The sequence below is a fragment of the Salminus brasiliensis genome, chromosome 21 (assembly GCF_030463535.1).
Source record: "Salminus brasiliensis chromosome 21, fSalBra1.hap2, whole genome shotgun sequence".
NCBI classification, from domain to species: Eukaryota; Metazoa; Chordata; class Actinopteri; order Characiformes; family Bryconidae; genus Salminus; species Salminus brasiliensis.
Genome location: NC_132898.1, coordinates 24049285 through 24067549, shown reverse-complemented (window position 1 = coordinate 24067549; position 18265 = coordinate 24049285). Strand labels below are relative to the sequence as shown.

Here is an 18265-nt window from a genome sequence, read left to right as displayed (position 1 = left end):
TGAAACATAATAATATATTATATCATAATGTCGGATTATATTATAAATCATAATATTTTTTTTTATTTTATATCCATCTGTGTATCTTTCTAGCACTACCTATCTATCTATCTATCTAACTAACTATCTAGATTTTTCAATAATTAAGACTAAATTGACCGATTTAAAGAAATGAATCAAAGTACATACACGGCTTTTTAACAAATAAACATGTTATTTTTGTCTGTTTGCAGAATAATTGTCATTTTTCTTCCTTTGTCTTTTTAATCGATATTGGTCTTAAGCTGCAATCTCTAGCCAATCAGATCGCAAGGAGGCGCGGTTTGCCGGAATATGGGTGTGGATTAAAAAAAAGGGAAAAGCCTAAATCCCCACCGCGGTTCGGGCGGCCGCAGCGCTGCGTGCTGATGAAGGTCCCGCCCGAACTCCGGAGCATTTGACCGGACCCACGTCGTCGCTATACGGATCCGGAGCGTCTGAGGAAACGGCAGCGAGCGGGAATGAGCGAGCTGAGGCGCTGGCGGAGAGGCGCGAGGAGCCGCGCAGGGGTGTGAAGGTGAGGGCTGGGTGACTCGGCGCTGCCGCAGTAAATCTGCTGAGCTCAGAGAGAAGCAGGAGCAGGACAGAGTTTACAGGGAGGACTCGTAACTGCACACATTTGCTCCGTTTCCTTACTGTATCCGTCACCCGGTGCCAGTTTTATAACAGAGGGAGATTATTAATACTCAATATTTCAACTGGAAACACTGAAACACAGCAGCCTGTCATTTAGGGAGCTGCTGTTAGTTTAATATTCATATTTAATACTGAAATAGAGCAGCAACTATATCAGCAATCATTTCTATATCACCCAGTCATTTTATTTCATTAGGGTTATTTTAGTCATTTTATTAGTATATAGGAAACATTGATATTGGTAAGCCAATAATATTAATAATTGCCAGATATTGAGGTACAGTAATGGCTATAATAATAAAACAAATACAGTGTTTCAGCCAGTGACTGTAAATTCAGTTTATAAACCCTGCTGTTTATTGAATATACTGTAATATTGTTTGTGCATGTCATATTGAAAAATTCATGTGTGTTATAATAATAACATAATAATATATCAATCTTAATTTGAGTGTATGTGTGTTTGTAAGATGCAGGACTGCTACAGCAGGTGCACGTGTCCCTGCGCCCGGCCTGCGCGAGACCTGAATGTGACCCATGGATTGAAAGCCATACGCCTGTGAAGGAAACAGAAAAAAAAACAACAACAACCCAGAGTCCCGTCCCATGGCGTCCGGCCACGCGGAGTCGGTGCGGCGCAGGTTCATCCGCACGAGCCTGTGGTTCTCCGAGTCTGAGGATCAGGGACCTGAGAGCCCAGAGGCCACTCCTTTGAGCGATAAACCGCACTCAACCGGGAGGTGCGACGTTCTTGGAGATGAGGAACCAGAACAGCAGCAACAGCAGGAGCAGAAGGAGCAGCAGGAGCAGCAGGAGCAGCAGAAGCAGGAGAGGAAGGATGAGGATGATGATGAAGATGCCCGTGGAAAAGCCTCCAGTGCCGGCGGAAAGGCCGGAAGCGAGGAGGAGGCGGAAGCAGAGGTGAAGGCGGTGTGCACATCCCCTGGAGGACGCTTCCTAAAGTTTGATATCGAGCTCGGCAGGGGTTCCTTCAAGAGCGTCTACAAGGGACTGGACACAGACACGTGGGTGGAGGTGGCTTGGTGCGAGTTACAGGTAAGGACTCACCTCGGGGGACACAAACAGAGAAACAGAAGGTGGTGGCTAGGTGTAGTAAGTCAGGGCAACTGGACTGGTGGTGAAATCGTAATAGTTATAGTAGGTCAGTAGATGCTTAACCACTCCTCTGAGGAGCTTCTTGGTATAATGACATATTCCAAGAGTATACAGCAACTTTAGTGGTCTAACTAGTGGCGAAGCCTATCAGTCCTATCCTATCAGTGATCCAGTGTTGAAGTCCAATGATATAGCAGTGAGGACGGTCAGGTAATTGGTGCAGTGTTTTTAAGACGATACCTTACATCCAGTGATACAGCCAGTGATACAGTGACCATGACTGTCTGATGAGTGGTGCAACACCTTCACAACTGTGATGCAAGTCCAGTGGTACAGCCAGACTAACCAGTGATGCTCCTTAGATAGGTGGTGCAGCATCTTCAAGATTGTACAGCAAGTCCAGTGGTATGTGAAGTGATTTTCTCAGATAATTGGTGCGGTGTCCTCAGGTCCAGTGGTGCAACCAGTGCCACAGTGTTGAAGCTCTGCAAATAAGTGCTGCAAAATTGTACTGCAGGTCCAGTAGTATATCTGGTAATATAGCAATGAAGCCTCTCAGGTATTTGGTGCAATGTCTTTGAGATTACAACTTAAGTCCAGTGGTGTAAGCTGTGATATAGTGTTGAAGCTTTGTAGATAGATTGGTGCAGTGTCCTCAGGTCCAGTGGTGCAACCAGTGCCACAGGGTTGAAGCTCTGCAAATAAGTGTTGTAATGTCCAGTAGTACATCCGGTCATGTAGCAATAAAGCCCCTCAGGTAATTGGTGCAGTGTTTTCAAGATTGCACCTTGTCCAGCGGTCTAACCAGTCATACAGTGTTGGGGTACATTATATATATACAGTATACATTAAATAAAGTAGTATTGCTAGTGATACGGTGTTGAAGCCCCTTAAATGAGTGGTGAAGCATCTTCAAGATTAGGCCTATTCCACAAAACTAGCAGAACTGTATGATCAGTAACACACTGGTGAAGTCTCTCGAGTGCCTGGCATGGTGTCTGGCATATTGTACAGCAAGTCCAGTGGTATAATCAATGACACATAGACTAAGCTCCTTGGGGGAACTGGCGGACCGTCTTCAAAAGCACAGGTTACTGTGAGTCCAGTAGTATAATCAGTGATACAGTGGTGAACTTTCAGCTGAGTGACTAAACAAGAAGTATGAATTATCACAGGTCCAAGTTCCTTGGATAAATAGCCACATCACACGGGTCTTGTGACCTTTTCAGTAATACAGCAATGGCGATCTAAGACAAGTGGTCCCAGTCTGCCCTTTGAGAGCTTCAGTGCAGCGCACTTTGATGATATACCTGATTGACAAACCTGATTCAACTCAGTAGGTAGTTACCAGGGTTAGTAGGTGTGTTTCGAGGTGGGGAATCACCAAACAGTGGTGGACGGGGCTGGACTGACTGACCCTCCAGGAGAAGAGACAACTCCTTGGAGAAACATCTTCAAGATTATACACTATATGTCCAGATGTTTGTGAACACTTCTAATGAATGACCTCAGCTACTTTAAGTTGCGCCAATTGCTGACTCAGACACTTGACTCAGCTTGTCTAGGAGCACATGAGCATGAACCTATTGGCACCATGCAAAATGCCAGGTGTGGGCTAGAGGGGTGTAAAGCCCCCCAGCATTGAGCTCTGAAGCAGTGGAGCTGTGTTCTCTGGAATGATGGTTGGTGCCCCATTCAATCCCTTTGGAATGAGTTGGAGAGTTGAGGATGAGGTGGGGTGCTGATCATCCAACATCCTGACCTCACTAATGTTCTTGTCGCTGAATGCAATCAGATCCTCACAGAAATGCTCCAGAAACCTAGTAGAAAGCCTTCTACCCTGGGCAGTAGAGACAGTTACTCCAGGAAAAGCAGGATAAGCTCTGGTAATAACCTTGTTTTTGTTAATCTGCTCCCCCTGAATCAACAAACCCTCAGAAGGCCTGGATCGGCTGGATGAGATGTGTTAGATATAGTGTGGAACTTCTCAGACAAAACATTAATTTGTCATGTTCACTGAAACTCTCCAACGCTCAATCAGAGTATGATGGATCTGAATTACATTGGGGAATAAGGGTGGCTTTGACAAACAAAGGAAGGTTATGAGAGCACAGTTTAAACAGCACAGCCACCTTGAATATTGATTTTCTAAGAATAATTCCCGTAAACGTCTCTCAGCCCTCAAAGTTGTGAGGATGTGGGATATTTATTCAGTTTAACAGTCCTACTTCTACAGTTCCCCTGCAGTGCAAATTAGCGCCTCCCTGCTCTAATAGACCCGTTTTAAACCTCATGAAGGACTTTGTAATGAGCTGATGAGTTGAGTCAGATGTGTTGGGCTGCCAGCACTGTGATTGAGAAGCACTGCTAATCTTTGCAGAGCAGATTTTGGGCTCTGGCTGCGGGTCAAGCCCTCTGTGAGTGATTCATTCAGAATTTAGAACAGCGGTTACTAGCTCTCTTTACTGTAGATCTGCCTCCCTACACAGGGCACTTCAAGCCATAATCTGCTCCCCCTGAATCAACAACCCCTTAGAAGGCCTGGATCGGCTGGATGAGGTGTGTTAGTGAACTGTGCAGGTAGGTGGGTTGGTGACCCCTGATTTAGAGGCTGGATTTACATCTTACTGAGTGAACCAAGGCCTGATAATCACCAGGTACAAGTCAACACTTATAACCTCTGTATAAGAAGGACAGGCTATAGATAAAGGTGAACCTTAGCCATTTAAATGCGTCATTATTGTTGGCCAGAAGATGCTATAGCTATCAGTGCTGTTTAACTGTTACAAATGGCTAGTGTTAGTTTGACCCTGCCTTGTGTAGTCTAGGCTTACCCATAATTGACATTTACCCTTTAGACATGCTTAAAGAACCTTTTATCTTCTCTGTTAGAAGTTCTTTATTAATGGCTCTCTGTTAAGGAGCACTAACTCTTTAAACCTTAAAGGCCTGTATGTGGGTCCATACATCAGTTTCTCACCATCAAACAACGTATGCTACATATTAGTTTTATAGCAGTTACTGAATCATTAACAGTAGACACTGAATCATTTAAAGCAGTTACTAAATCATTTATAGTAGATACTGAATCATTTATAGCAGTTACTAAATCATTTATAGTAGATACTGAATCATTCGTAGCAGTTCCTGAATCATTTATAGTACATAGTAGGTGCATAGTCATTTGTAATGGATACATAATCATAATGATACTGAATAATTTATAGCAGTTATCAAATCCTTTATAGTATGTGCTGAATAATTTATAAAAAAGATACACAATCATTTATAGAAAACACTGAGTTACTTATAGTACATACAGAATCATTTGTAGTAGTTAGTGAATCATTTATAGTAAATATTGAATCATTTACAGTAGAAACAGAATCATTACTGCTGCAAATAATATAAAATGAGTATAAATGATTAAATGTGTATTGTAAATGATTCTGTATCTGCTATAAATGATTCAGTATACACTATAAATAACTTGGTAACTGCTAAAATTTATTTAGCATCTACAATAAATGATGTAGTAACAGCTATGAATGATTCTGTACCCACTATAAATGATTCAGTGTCTATTACAAATGATTCAGATTCTACTATAAATGATTCAGTAAGTGGATCGTTTATAGCAGTTACTAAATAATTTATGGTAGCTAGTGAATCATTTGTAGTAGAAACGTAGACATGGAATATTTTTTAGTAGACAAAGAATATTTTATAATATACACTGAATTATTTATGGTAGTTACTAAAACCATTTATAATAGAAACAGAATCTTTAAAAATAGACACCTAGGCCTGAGGTTCAGTGTGTTTGTCAGTGTGTCAGTTTGATGTCAGAGTGAACAGAAAAAGCATTTTTGACATGACCTGTTAAACTCAGCCTTTATGGATTGTAGTTTATGTAGGTTTGTGCGTTTAACTGCTTTTTATTGGGTTTATGCAGGTTTCATGTAGGCGTATGAATTTATGGACTGATTGTTGAGGATCAAAACTATTGGTCTGTCTCTGAGTATAAATATACAGGCATGTTTTTTTAAACGCTGAAAGGAAAAACCTTCGTTGGTCAGCGTCTCTAGGAGAGGTCATCTCAGTTCTGTGTCATCTATTATTGATGCACCTCTTCGGTTCTTAAAGCCTGATTGATTGACTTTACTGACTCTTTAAGATTTCTCCTTTTGGGAAAAAGTTCCTGAGGGAACGCTGGGTTTTTTTCTGTGAGTGTGACTCTGGTGTAAGCGGATCAGGTTTCTGGGCTTGTAAAGGCGTCTGATTGTCTTTGTGTTGTTTGAATTTGGACTCTGTGATCAGACCCTGGCACATCTCCCCCACCCCCGTACGGTTCTATTCAGCAGGATGTGAAAGATGTGTGTAATTTTAGAGCGAGAGTGAGCACCCGCTGCTCGATTTGACATAAAGCTGATGGAAGCGGTTGAAGGGTGACGCTGCCACCCTCACATTTATAGTAATTAGCAGTAATTGATGTGACTGAATATTAGAATTGTTTATTTGCAACGGATTTGCAAACGCTCATTCATACTGCAGTTAGAAAGCTTCCCCTTCTTATTATGTCCTCTGATGGCTTTTAAAGAGAATTCTATGGAACAAATATACCTACCATAAATTAGCCTATTGTGTGATTATGTTTTGATATTAAATAACATGTAATTAATTCTTTATGTCGTAAGTGTTGACCAGGAAAGCGTATCAGTTTTCTGTGTATTAGTGCCATGTGATCATGTCTTGCGTAGTCTAGACCTATAAATTAGTCTGTATTAAAATGTTTCGGATTTATAAAGCAGAATGAAACTTTTAGCTCTTCTGTAATAATTTATTCAGTAATTCTTTCTTAATGCTCTCTAATATTTCAGGCTAATAGCCAGTTGTGACTCAACCTTACGTAAGCAAAAATAACATTGACATAAGTAATGTTAAAATATAAAAAACATAAAAAATATGTCCATTTGGAGTATTTTTAATGGTCATTCATCCAGAAATAATGGTGATATTTTTCATTGAACAGAAGCAATATATATATATATATATATATATATATATATATATATATATATATATATATATATATATATATATACATTCTAGAATAAATGTTACAATATATAACTTTAATTTATATTTACATGAATGCATGGTTTTGTATTACAATACCATGCTTTAACACACATATTATTGTATATTTTACAATATATATTATTATATTATATATCCATTTCTATTCTTTTTTTTTATTGTCAAGATTGTACACATAATTCTGTCGTCTCCCGAACCATTTCAATGGAATTTTATTGAATAAAGGTATAGGCCACAACACTAATGCAAACTAATTAGCCTTAAAATCAGATTCTTGCATTATGCGTCAGAACTATAGCTATTAGAAGTCTGTTAAATATAATTGTGGCTCAGGACCCCCATGCTTGAGAGATGTTCCCTGGCCAGTAGGACTCTGCCCTGATGGCAATTTATATGAGAGTGGAGTTCACCCAGAGGAAAGCACTTATTATCGGGCCGACACTGCCGGCTATTTTTACCCTGAGGATGCTGAGGAGCGTGTGTATCACCTTACTGAACCCGTGAAAGACTACACTTCCCAGCAGACTGTGCAGCAGCTGTTCGCATCGTTTCCCATAAGACCCTAATCTCCTATCAGTCTGAGAGCAGGTACTGTGGAAATGGAGGAAGAGGGATTGAGTTTGTTAATGGTGTCACCAGAGAATAGATCTGCTCACATTGATCTGCTGGACTTTTGATGGGCTTTCATCTGACACATCTGCATTACACATTTGGATTAACCCATTAACCCTTTGAACCCTGGGCTTTTTTGTAAATGTATTTTTTTTATTGTAACTATTATAAATGATTTATATAGCTGCAATAAAGTATTCATTTACTGTTATGAATCATGTTTCTTATGTCATTTCAGGATAAGGAATTTAGGTGTTGGGCCTTTAGGGTTTAACCCCTTAAGCAGCCTATGGCCCGCTGCCAGGCCAAAAGTGTTATTACAAACTTCTACTATCACAGAACAGCCCCACCAGTTTTGTATAGAAGTCTCTGTAGTTACTAAGTAATACAGCTTAGTGTGCAATAAGCCTTGGTGTGTTAGGAGGTTAAATGTTAATGTCCATATATTTTTGACAAAATATTTTTTGTTGTCAGATTTTCTTTATTACAGCGACGCTAACATATAAAAAGACTGTTAAAAAGACTGACTTAAAAATGTTAAAAACAAAGATGCTAACAATGCTTAGTCATTAGTATTTTTGGGGCTTTGAGGAATGGCTTCCATTAGGAGACACAAGGAGTACAATCTGTGTTTTACAGAATCCTTTACAGACTCCATTCCTTTCCTTTTTTATGTTTTCATGTCCAAACAAACAGGAAACGCTAGTTTAAGATGGCTATAGTGAGGGCCCGAGTGGTCCAGCGGTATAAAGCACTGTCACTATGGCTGGTAATGGTAATGGCAATAGCCGTCGGCAGCCAAGGCCCCAAGAGAGCACAATTGGCCCTGCTCTCTCCAGGGTGGGTAGATGGCGCTCTCTCTCCACTGCACTCCAGTGCGGTGCTGGCCGATGCATCAGAGCCGGGTATGCGGTGCTTTCCTCCAGGCTTGTTGGTTGCCCGGTTCAAAAAAGAGGCGTTGGCCGGCTGCACACGTGTGTTGGTCTTCATCCTCACTAGTGTCGGGAGCATTGCATGTGATAGGGGGAGAATACATACAGGCTGGGTAATTGAGGATCCAAATTGGGGAGAAAATGTATAAAAAGATTTATATATATATATATATATATATATATATATATATATATATATATATATATATTCACTATAACATTCTCAGTTATAGTGGCTGTAGTGGCTGTACCTTAAGTAATAGTGCTCAATGTTTCCATTTTACTGTAGCACACTCTTTAAAACACCAGCCACAAGCTAACATGCTAGCATGAGAGCCATGAGAGTCATCACTAGCATTTGTACAAGCAAAGTAACAATCGTAACTATGCAAATGTGTGTGTGTGTGTGTGTGTGTGTAAGCCGCTGTAGGTGTAAGGGTGTGGATCTGCACATTAGTCTCCTGAGGAAGAACACTGTGTCTCCACAGATACAGAGGGGGGTTGGGGGTGTATGGAGGGATGAGCTGGTGAAAGATGGCGCAGTGAAAGAGGGCAGGGCTCAGTGTGTGTGTGTGTGTGTGTGTGTGTGTGTGTGTGTGTGTGAGTCTCTGAGGCAGACTTTAAGCCCCTCTCACATGCTGCCAATAATCCATAACACTGCTTCTTAGCACTGAGCTTCAGAAGGACAGGCCCGTCGCGGTGCTGCTGTGCTGTAGTATTGTGGCGGTCTTAGCACTGAGGTATTCCTTCATCCCTGTGTAATGTATAACACTGTCCTGCAGGGCTGCACTGTATACCCTGTGTTAATCGCTGGCCTTTGTGGTGCTCATATTGCAGAAGGTCCCAGCGTACAAGTGAGCTCTCTAACCAATCACAGCGTGGTTTACTGTGTGCTGAGTTCACATTTGCCTTTGGGCAGAACACTGCAGGTTGGGGATGTCCCGGAGGCCGATCCAGGCATTTTTTAAACAGATGGATTGGGCTGTTTTAACCCTTTACAGTCAAGAGTTTTGAGACATCTGCAACATAGATAATATCTAAATAATATCTACAACAGTAACAACAATATTATACATTATTTTCATTATACATTATGATTAATTGCATGACAATAAAAATAAAATAAGATATTTGTTTTTTTGCTCCCTGGTGGACGATCCAAGAAAAACACAAAGAAATCCTGAAGTATCAAAATATGATGCAAAATAAAAATCATATCTGAAATGTTTTTTAAATTTCTTTTTTGTAATAAATGGTCAGACGGTCAAATTAATGCTCACCTTTTAAATAATTTGAATTTGGCCGTGATTTAATCTGAGTAAACACAAATGTTAATAAACAAGGTCTTTATTTCATTGATGTATTTATTTATAGTTTTTTACATTGGCATGGAAATAGCAAAAAAAAACAAAGGTGGTAAAACTAAAACTGCATTTTAGTTTTTTTAAAAGACTTTTTTTATTTTAAGATACAAGTTAAACAGATATGATTTGGCAATATAGGCTATTAAGGCTATTTATTTATTTAGTTTTATAGTTTTGATCAAAGAAATCTACCCTCACACACACACTGCCATGGCCCTTATTAGGCCTACTTGAAGCCCACCAGCCACAACATCCTAACCCAACCACAACACCCTGCCTTAAAACCAGAATATGATTGAACAGCATGTAAGCATTAGTGTTAGCTTCCTCCTCTCGGTTCTGAAATCGCTGTTCAGTGCTGTTTTAGAACCTAAGAAAGATGTGTGGTACTCCCACCAGTAGAACACAGCATTCCCATGATGATTTCATTGCTTCGAGGCTGATGTAGCTATCAATCAATAAAAGTCCATACCCCACAAATTAGCATAGTGCTAACTGCAGGCCTAAATCAACACACACTCAGCATGCACTCTCCACAAACCGTGTGGAAGTGTTCAGTAATCACTAATAGACTTGCTTATTTCTGACACTGTGTGACTCACTGTTATCTACCACTATCCTGTGTGGACTGGTGGGCTATATGTCCAAATGTTTGTGGACACACCTTCTAATGAATACATTTAGGTCCCTGTGGAGAAGTGCTGCCAATAGAATAGGACTTTCTGGAGCAGATAAACATGAACCTGTTGGCACCGTGCCTAATGCTAGGCATGGGATAGAGGGGTATAAAGCCCCCCAGTGATGGGTACTCTGTGGTGCTCCAGCCAGTATTTTGGGATGAGATTGGAGAGAAGATGGGGTGGTAATCCACATCCAACATCCTGCTTTTACTAATGCTCTTGTTGCTTTTTTAATTTTCTAGATTTCGGAAGAAACAATGAATGAGCAGGCGTCCCAATACTTTTGTCCATGTAGTGTATTTCTGATTGCTCTGCTGCTGTAGAGGCTGACTGAATCTGGGTAACGTTATGTTGATGTTTTTGTTGAGGCCTCTTTTGTCTGAATATGGGGTGAAGCTTTCATTGCAGTGAAATCTGCAGTATAGGCAGAATGACTTGGCAAGTTAATGTCTCCAGAGCAGGGGCCTAGGCCTGTCTCAGGGGAGATAATGTTATACCCAGTGCAGTGTGTGTGTGTGTGTGTGTGTGAGAGAGAGAGAGAGAGAGAGAGAGAGAGAGAGAGAGAGAGAAATTTTCTATATAAATGCATATATATCTGAGGCAGTATACGTGTGTGTGTGTGTGTAAACATATACTGTATGGAACGCCAAGTACTCTTAAAGTGACAGTACCCAATTAGTATTCTCCCAGCTTTGAACCCACACATCAAAATACACATATATATATATGCAAAAATCCACAATTTATTTTCAAACTTGTCCCGAATACACAACTCTGCACCCAGGGCTGATTCTGGGCTTGTTTAGGGTAGGGGCTCATTATCCCTTGTGGATTATCACCGCAGATTGATTGCACCAATTTGAACGTCACTTTTCTGTGCATACTGTGCAGAATGGTTGGACCTACATTCATCCATTCATGGTTTTTCCTTATTTTCTTCTGAGTGGATAGCTTATACACATGCAGTGCAGACCGCACCAGAGTCTGCTTGAAGCCTAACCCCAGACCACTTTTTTTCAGGAGGTTCTTGACCAAATGTGCTGAGCTTTCAGAGCAAGTGAAAGCTGCCAGGTCTGGATAAAACGCCAACGCCATTAGAGTGAAAACACCCCCAGACATTTTTTATAATATCGTATAAACATGATATGGTTTTTTATTTAGTTTTTAATGTTAGAAATGTTGTTTTTTGGTCAATCATCATTTTAAGTTGAAAAGTTTTAACTTGGTTTGAAAAATAACAGGGCCAACTTTGTTGAACCATGGCTCAAACGGAACTGTTGCACAAAAAAGAAAGTGACGAACTGAACTGTGCACACTGTTATTGTATTTTATATATGTAGATGTGTATATTATCACTATCAAGCATTATTATGCATTATTATCTAAATATTTGCAGTTTTTATATGAATAATAAGAATCTAGTTCTTTATATTGTATCAATATTACCTGGTGAATGGACCAGTAGAAATGATTCTATTAATAAAAATGTTATTATATATTTTTTATTTATATTTTTATATTGATTTCCACTGACATTTAAGAAGGTTAAGAAGGTTTTTTTAATCAACAGTGATCACACATAACTGCATATATATATATATATATATATATATATATATACAATTAACAGTGATCACACATAACTGCATATATATATATATATATATATATATATATATATATATATATATATATATATGTACAATCAACAGTGATCACACATAACTGCATATATATATATATATATATATATATATAGATATATACATTTCACGTATTAGTAAGTAATGTCCTGCTCTGAGGCTTAATGCTTGCAGACATTATTATGCAACCTTACACTCTAGTCTTTAATGCAGCGGATCACTCAGTTTCAGGGGAGAGAAATAAATTACGCAGGGATTAACTGCTATTGTGCATTAGTTGCCTGGCCATAGTGTGTGTGTATATATGTGTATATATGTGTGTGTGATGTATTAAGTACAGTCGCACAGTTAACAGCTGTAGATAACAGATATGTAGCTCTTTGGCGCTTAGCAGAAATATATAGCTTTTCCTGTGTGTATGTGTGTGTGTGTGTGTGTGTGTGTGTGTATCTGTGTGAAACAGCAGATAATTCTTATCGAAGATATGCAGCGTCTTGACGATCCAGCACACAGACAGAACCATCTGCTGGTCATCACGAGCCAATGGTTTCTGAGAATGTGTTACATAATGTTGTCTAAAAAAAGAGGAGGAAAATATGTTGTGTTTAGTTTATGCTAATAGAAAACAGTGTGTCGTGTGTACACATAAGCAAGCGTATTTAAATTAAGTTGTTTATTATATTCTATGAGATGTTAGAATAATTTACAGTATGGTGATGATATGAGTGTATTATAGTGGAAACATTTTGGGGTAAACTAAAGTGTGTGAAACAATAATCAAAAATTTTTTATAATCATTATACTCATCATTTCTGAATGTATTTTTGACTGTGGGCACTTCTGGGCTTTTTAAGCAATTCCAACTTCAGAAAAACCTGCAAAATATTAGAGATGGACCGATTCGTGTTTTTGGGGTCGATACCAATCGCTGATCATCTTTCAGTACAATCAGTTGATTGTCGATACCGATCACAAGCTCGATGCCATATTAACCTGTCCAGGCAAACGTGGCAATGCATCATCATGCATTCAGGGCTTCAGTGATGTTCCTGCACTGTCTCTTAAGATGAAATGTGCTTTTGCTTTTTGGAATCAACCACACTTAAAACACTGTTCAACTCCAAGCACCAGCTGAGAGACCAGCTGAGAGAGTCTGTGAATTGCCGTACAGAGCTGCACTGTGGAGCCCAGAGTTTGGGGTCTACACTGTTTGCTGTAAGCAGTGTTTGCTAGATCTGCTGTGTCTGATTAAAAGTCTTTGCTCTGCTTCCTCCATAAGACACTTTAGTTTTATACATTCTACAAATATGTGAGTTTAACTTCTGGATCTGGTAAAAAACAAAAAACCAACAAGCCAACAGACGCCATGCTGAACTTTACGAAAATGCCCATTTGTAATGCAACCAGTGGCCGGTCTCCTGATTTATAATGAGGAGTGAGTACGACACTGGTTTGAGGAGTCTGCAGCTGTGCTCGAGCTCCATAGTTCCAGCTAGCAGTTGAATAAGGAATTGTAGTGTCTTGTGACTGAGGAGCCTCAGGCAGATAGGATCATTAGTGAGGCCAGGATGTTGGTTGATCACCACTTCACCTCATCCCCAACTCCCCAATCTCATTTCAAAAATATTGGATGGAGTACAGACCATCATTCCAGAGAACCCAGCTTTTTCAGCTCCAGCAGGGTTTAAATGAGGCCGCTCTGTTGGTCCGTTTTTGTTTTTTGCTGGCGACTGCTGGTCTTGTAGCCCACAAAGCTAGACGACAAGCCAGACACACCTGTGCTGTGTGAAAGCCGAGCCTTAGAGTGTCTCTCAGGGACTGCAGCACCTTGGAGAGGGAAAAAGAGAGACAGAGAGAGAGAGAGAGAGATAAAGGAAGAGACACAGCTGAACTGAAAGAGCTGCAAGGAAACGTCTGCTGTTTGTCAGCTCTGCCCTCAGGTGTGTGATACAAAAGGATGAGCATCATCAGTAGAGGCTGTTACAGATGAAGTTCTGCGTTGTATTTTATTATACACTCCAGAGCCTGAAGATGATGAGGGTTTTTACATTTTCATCATTTTGACATAATATGCATCCAGCAGTTGTTCTTTGCATTGGGTTACAATGTTCTGATGAATGGATCAGTAGAAATGCTCCCAAATTACTTGGAATGAAATCTTTTTCCATTGACTTCCATTGAAAAAAGGTTTTTGTTCTGTAAAGTTGCTGTTTTGGAGATTACTGGGACACCTGCTCATTCATAGTTTCTTCCAAAATCTGCTTTTGTTGGAGGATCTGTCTCTACTAGATTTAGGAGCATTGCTGTGAGGAAGAGCGTTAGTGAGGTCAGGATGTTGGATGATCACCACCCCATCTCATCCACAGACTACAGGATGGAGCACCAACCATCACTCCAGAGAACACAGTTCCACTGCTCCACAGCTCAATACTTCACTATGCTTCAGAGAGGGCTTCACACCCTTCTAACCCTTATATATCTTTATCTGCTTCCAGCGGACCACATATACACACACACTTAAACTCCACACATGTTCAGGAAATATAGGTCACTCAATGTCACAATACAATGTGCAATATTTTTCCATTTTTCCCACCCCTCCCACACACACACACACACACACACGTCCAGTTAAGAGTCAATCAGCAGTTATTTGTAAATAATCTAAATAAATAATATAGTTTTTGACTTATATTATTTATATTGTGTATATAATGGTAATTTATCTACGTTTTGCATCTGAATGTCTGTCTATCCCTATATCTTATCTTATCTGATCTGCTCTAGAGAATCCTATTCTGTTGGCAGTTCTTCTCTACTGGGCTAGACAAGCTGTGTGTTCATTTACACCTCTGTGTCAGCAATGGGTGCAACTTAAAGTAGCATGCATTCACTAGAATGGGTGTCCACAAACATTTGGACATGTAGTGTATATACACATATGCTCTGGAGCAGCAGTCAGCACATGATTCTAAGGTTAGAGGGGTATAACGCTCTCTGGAGTGATGGAGCTCTTTCCAGTACCTTTGGGTTTCATAGTTCTATTGATTATCAGCACAGTTCTGCAGAGTGTCTACATTAACATGAAGAAATGCCCTTATGAAGGTCACAGTTTATTATTGCAGTGCACCCATGTGTGTGTGTGTGTGTGCGAATGCAGTAATGTATAATTCATATGGAATTTCACTACTTGAATATCAGTGGTTTTGCGAGACTGCAAGTCTCAGAAATTATTAGAAAACTGGGTGTGGTGTGTGTGTGTGTGTGTGTGATGAGCTGCAGTTGAATAAAGCCCACCCACAGTAAAGCTACTGTATTGATAACAAAAACCACATACACACACACACAAACACACATACCCTGGTCTGAGACCAGGAAGGAGGGGAGGAATGGGAATGAGAGAGAGAGGGGGTAGTGAATGTTCAAGAAATAAATGAAGAGAGGACGAGAGAGATTGCGGGAGAGACAAAGACAGAGAGAGAGTGAGAGAGAGAGAGAGAGAGCACAGTGTGTGTGTCTTTATTAGAGGGAAAACAGTGTGTTTGAAGAAGCTGTGTGTGTATGCAGGTCAGATGAGGATAGAAGTGTGTGCTGCTGTGTACAGTATCATAAGCAGCAGCACACACCTTAATCCCGGCTTTGGGATCACTGGAGTCACACACAAGCACACACACACACACACACACACACACACAGACACACTTCACTGTGTTCCCGATGTGTTTCCGTGGGCAGCACATGATTGCATCAGCCAGTGGGCCGCAGTGCTCAGCGTCCTCCAAACGTCTCCGCTTACCATCCCATAGCTCCAGTGGGGAAACAGCCTCCACCCGTCCCGGAACAGACAGACCCATCAGGAGGAGCCACCACTGCCATTTAGTCCTCAGCAGTTTAGTGTTTCAACCCAGACCACTATTATAAATGAGGCACAATGCAAGGCAGCCAATCAGAACAGAGCTCATTTACATATTTCACATATGTCTTAAAGGTGCAGTCTGTTAAGTGCTGGAGGATAAATTGAGGTTGGACAGAGAACTGGGTGTGTATGGGTGTGTTTTAGAGTGGCAGTATAATTATGCAGGAAGATGTGGGAGGGGTTATTTAAATATTACATTTTCTTGAATAAATTATCTTTGATATTGTATGTAAGCATATTATTCACGCCCCAAGTCCGTATGCAGTCTACAGCAGTTAGGTTAGCAGGTTAGCTACGTCCACTCATGTACTCATCTCAAATGTAAAATAATCTCACAGCACCTACACACTGTTCGAGTACTATTACCAGTACTGTATTTAAGTGCCAGTATCAGCACCGACACAACACTATTCATAATCACTTGTGTTAAAAACAACTGGGTAGCAGTTTTACTTTAACAGCAGTTGAGAGTCATGTTGATGGTTCCCTGACTGTAACAGGGAGAATGACGTCTCTCTTTTTGCTACTCCAGGCTGGAATGCTGCTAAAGCACTATGGAACATTAGTGGAGCTGCACAAGATCTCTCTCCAAAACTGCGTAACAGTGTCATATTTGTGTAACATCCTGTAAAATTACTCTACTGCCTCAGTCCACATACCTTTTTACCATTTAGATGCTGCTTTGGGATCTCTTAGCTTGTCCAGAAATGCACGTGTACAGCTCACCATGAGTAGGCCTTCACATCACTGTGATTAGTATTTACTGCAGTGGAGTAAAAGTGAAGTACACTTTGCAACTATAGGGGAGCCCAGGAGCAAGATGACCGTTAAACCTTTAGAAATGACCATAACTGTATCACCAGAATCTGCACGTCTGGTATTTTCCTTTGATGGAGAAAGAACCCATATCTCACCCACTGTTCCTCCCCTGAGTTTGCTGTCCAGTGTAATTACAGTGGGTTGCAGTGTGTGTGGCTGCAAAACACAATTTAATTGTAATTGTGTTCCTGATCTTATCTGTTCTCTGTAATGCTGTGGTTTCACACAGCTGTCTACTGAATTAGCTTGTTTGTTTTGCCTGCAGTATGTATTAAATCCTATACTTCTCTCTCTTTTGATCTCAGGATCGTAAGCTGTCCAAAGCAGAGCGTCAGAGATTTAAAGAGGAGGCCGAGATGCTGAAAGGCCTCCAGCATCCCAACATTGTCCGCTTCTACGACTTCTGGGAGTCTCCTGTCAAAGGAAAGAAGTGCATCGTCTTGGTGACCGAACTCATGACATCAGGCACACTGAAAACGTGAGTAATATGAGAGGTGAACAGTCGCATTTTTAATGGTACAGTAGGGCTGGGCGATATGGTAAAAATATGATATCACAATATTGAAAGACGTTTTCATGATAAACAACATTTATTCAAAATTGGCTGAACTGCTGTCACCATGATCAGAGGATCGCTGGTTCGAATCCCGGTCATGCTGCTAGCCATCGACAGCCGAGGCCCTGAGAGAGCACAATTGACCTTGCTCTATCCAGGGTGGGTAGATGGCGCTCTCTCCCCAAATCGCTTCGCTGCGGTGCTGGCCACCACTGCCGTCTGCAGGCTGATGCATCAAAGTCGGGTATGTGGTGCTTCCCTCCAGGTGCGTTGGTTTGCGGCAGTTCGAAAAATGAGAGGCATGACTGCACACGTGATGGAGGGTCCACGATAAGCTGAGAAATGCAGATCCTGTGTATCACTATCACTGCAGGGCCAAATAGTTACTAAGGCCATGCTGTATCGTGCCGGTATGGACCCATTAGACCATTAGACATAGGATACTGACAAAAGGTGTTTCCTGGTTCCAAATGGTTGCTAAAGCCTGGGCTGGGACGGACCCGTTAGATCGGTTATGGTTTCTTTTTCAATTTGCTGTGTTGCTAAATCAGGATCAGGAAGTACATGGCATCTTGTAATAATCATACGGTGGTTTCACTCTTTAATCTTGCACTACAACTTCTAAACAAATGTAGCTAGCTAACGCTAATCTGCCTGGATAAATCACTCTAGTCTCAAACCACACCAAGGAGGCCATTATATAGATTATATAGATCCACCTAAACAAGTCTGTTTGAAATTAACTCAGTGGTGTTTGGCGTGAGAGTGTGACGAGCACTATGCTAATGAGCCCACTGGATAAGTCTATCAGCCATTGCTAACATGGAACAACTATTCTTGTTCTTATCAGAT

The 18265-nt window shown here is 40.7% G+C and overlaps 1 protein-coding gene across 9 annotated transcripts in view; it reads left to right on the top strand.

Annotated features, from left to right (window-relative positions):
* The first annotated feature begins 366 nt into the window (after window positions 1-366).
* wnk2 (WNK lysine deficient protein kinase 2) overlaps window positions 367-18265 on the top strand; it is a 52971-nt gene continuing 35072 nt past the window's right edge. For 8 of the 9 annotated variants that reach the window (XM_072665551.1, XM_072665554.1, XM_072665557.1 and 5 more), the window contains exons 1-3: window positions 367-556; window positions 1146-1731; window positions 17163-17335. In XM_072665551.1, coding sequence (XP_072521652.1) covers window positions 1282-1731; window positions 17163-17335 — 623 coding nt within the window. In that variant the 5' untranslated portion in view covers window positions 367-556; window positions 1146-1281. The remainder of the gene's footprint in view (window positions 557-1145; window positions 1732-17162; window positions 17336-18265) is intronic. The other variant, XM_072665550.1, reaches the window with a different exon arrangement.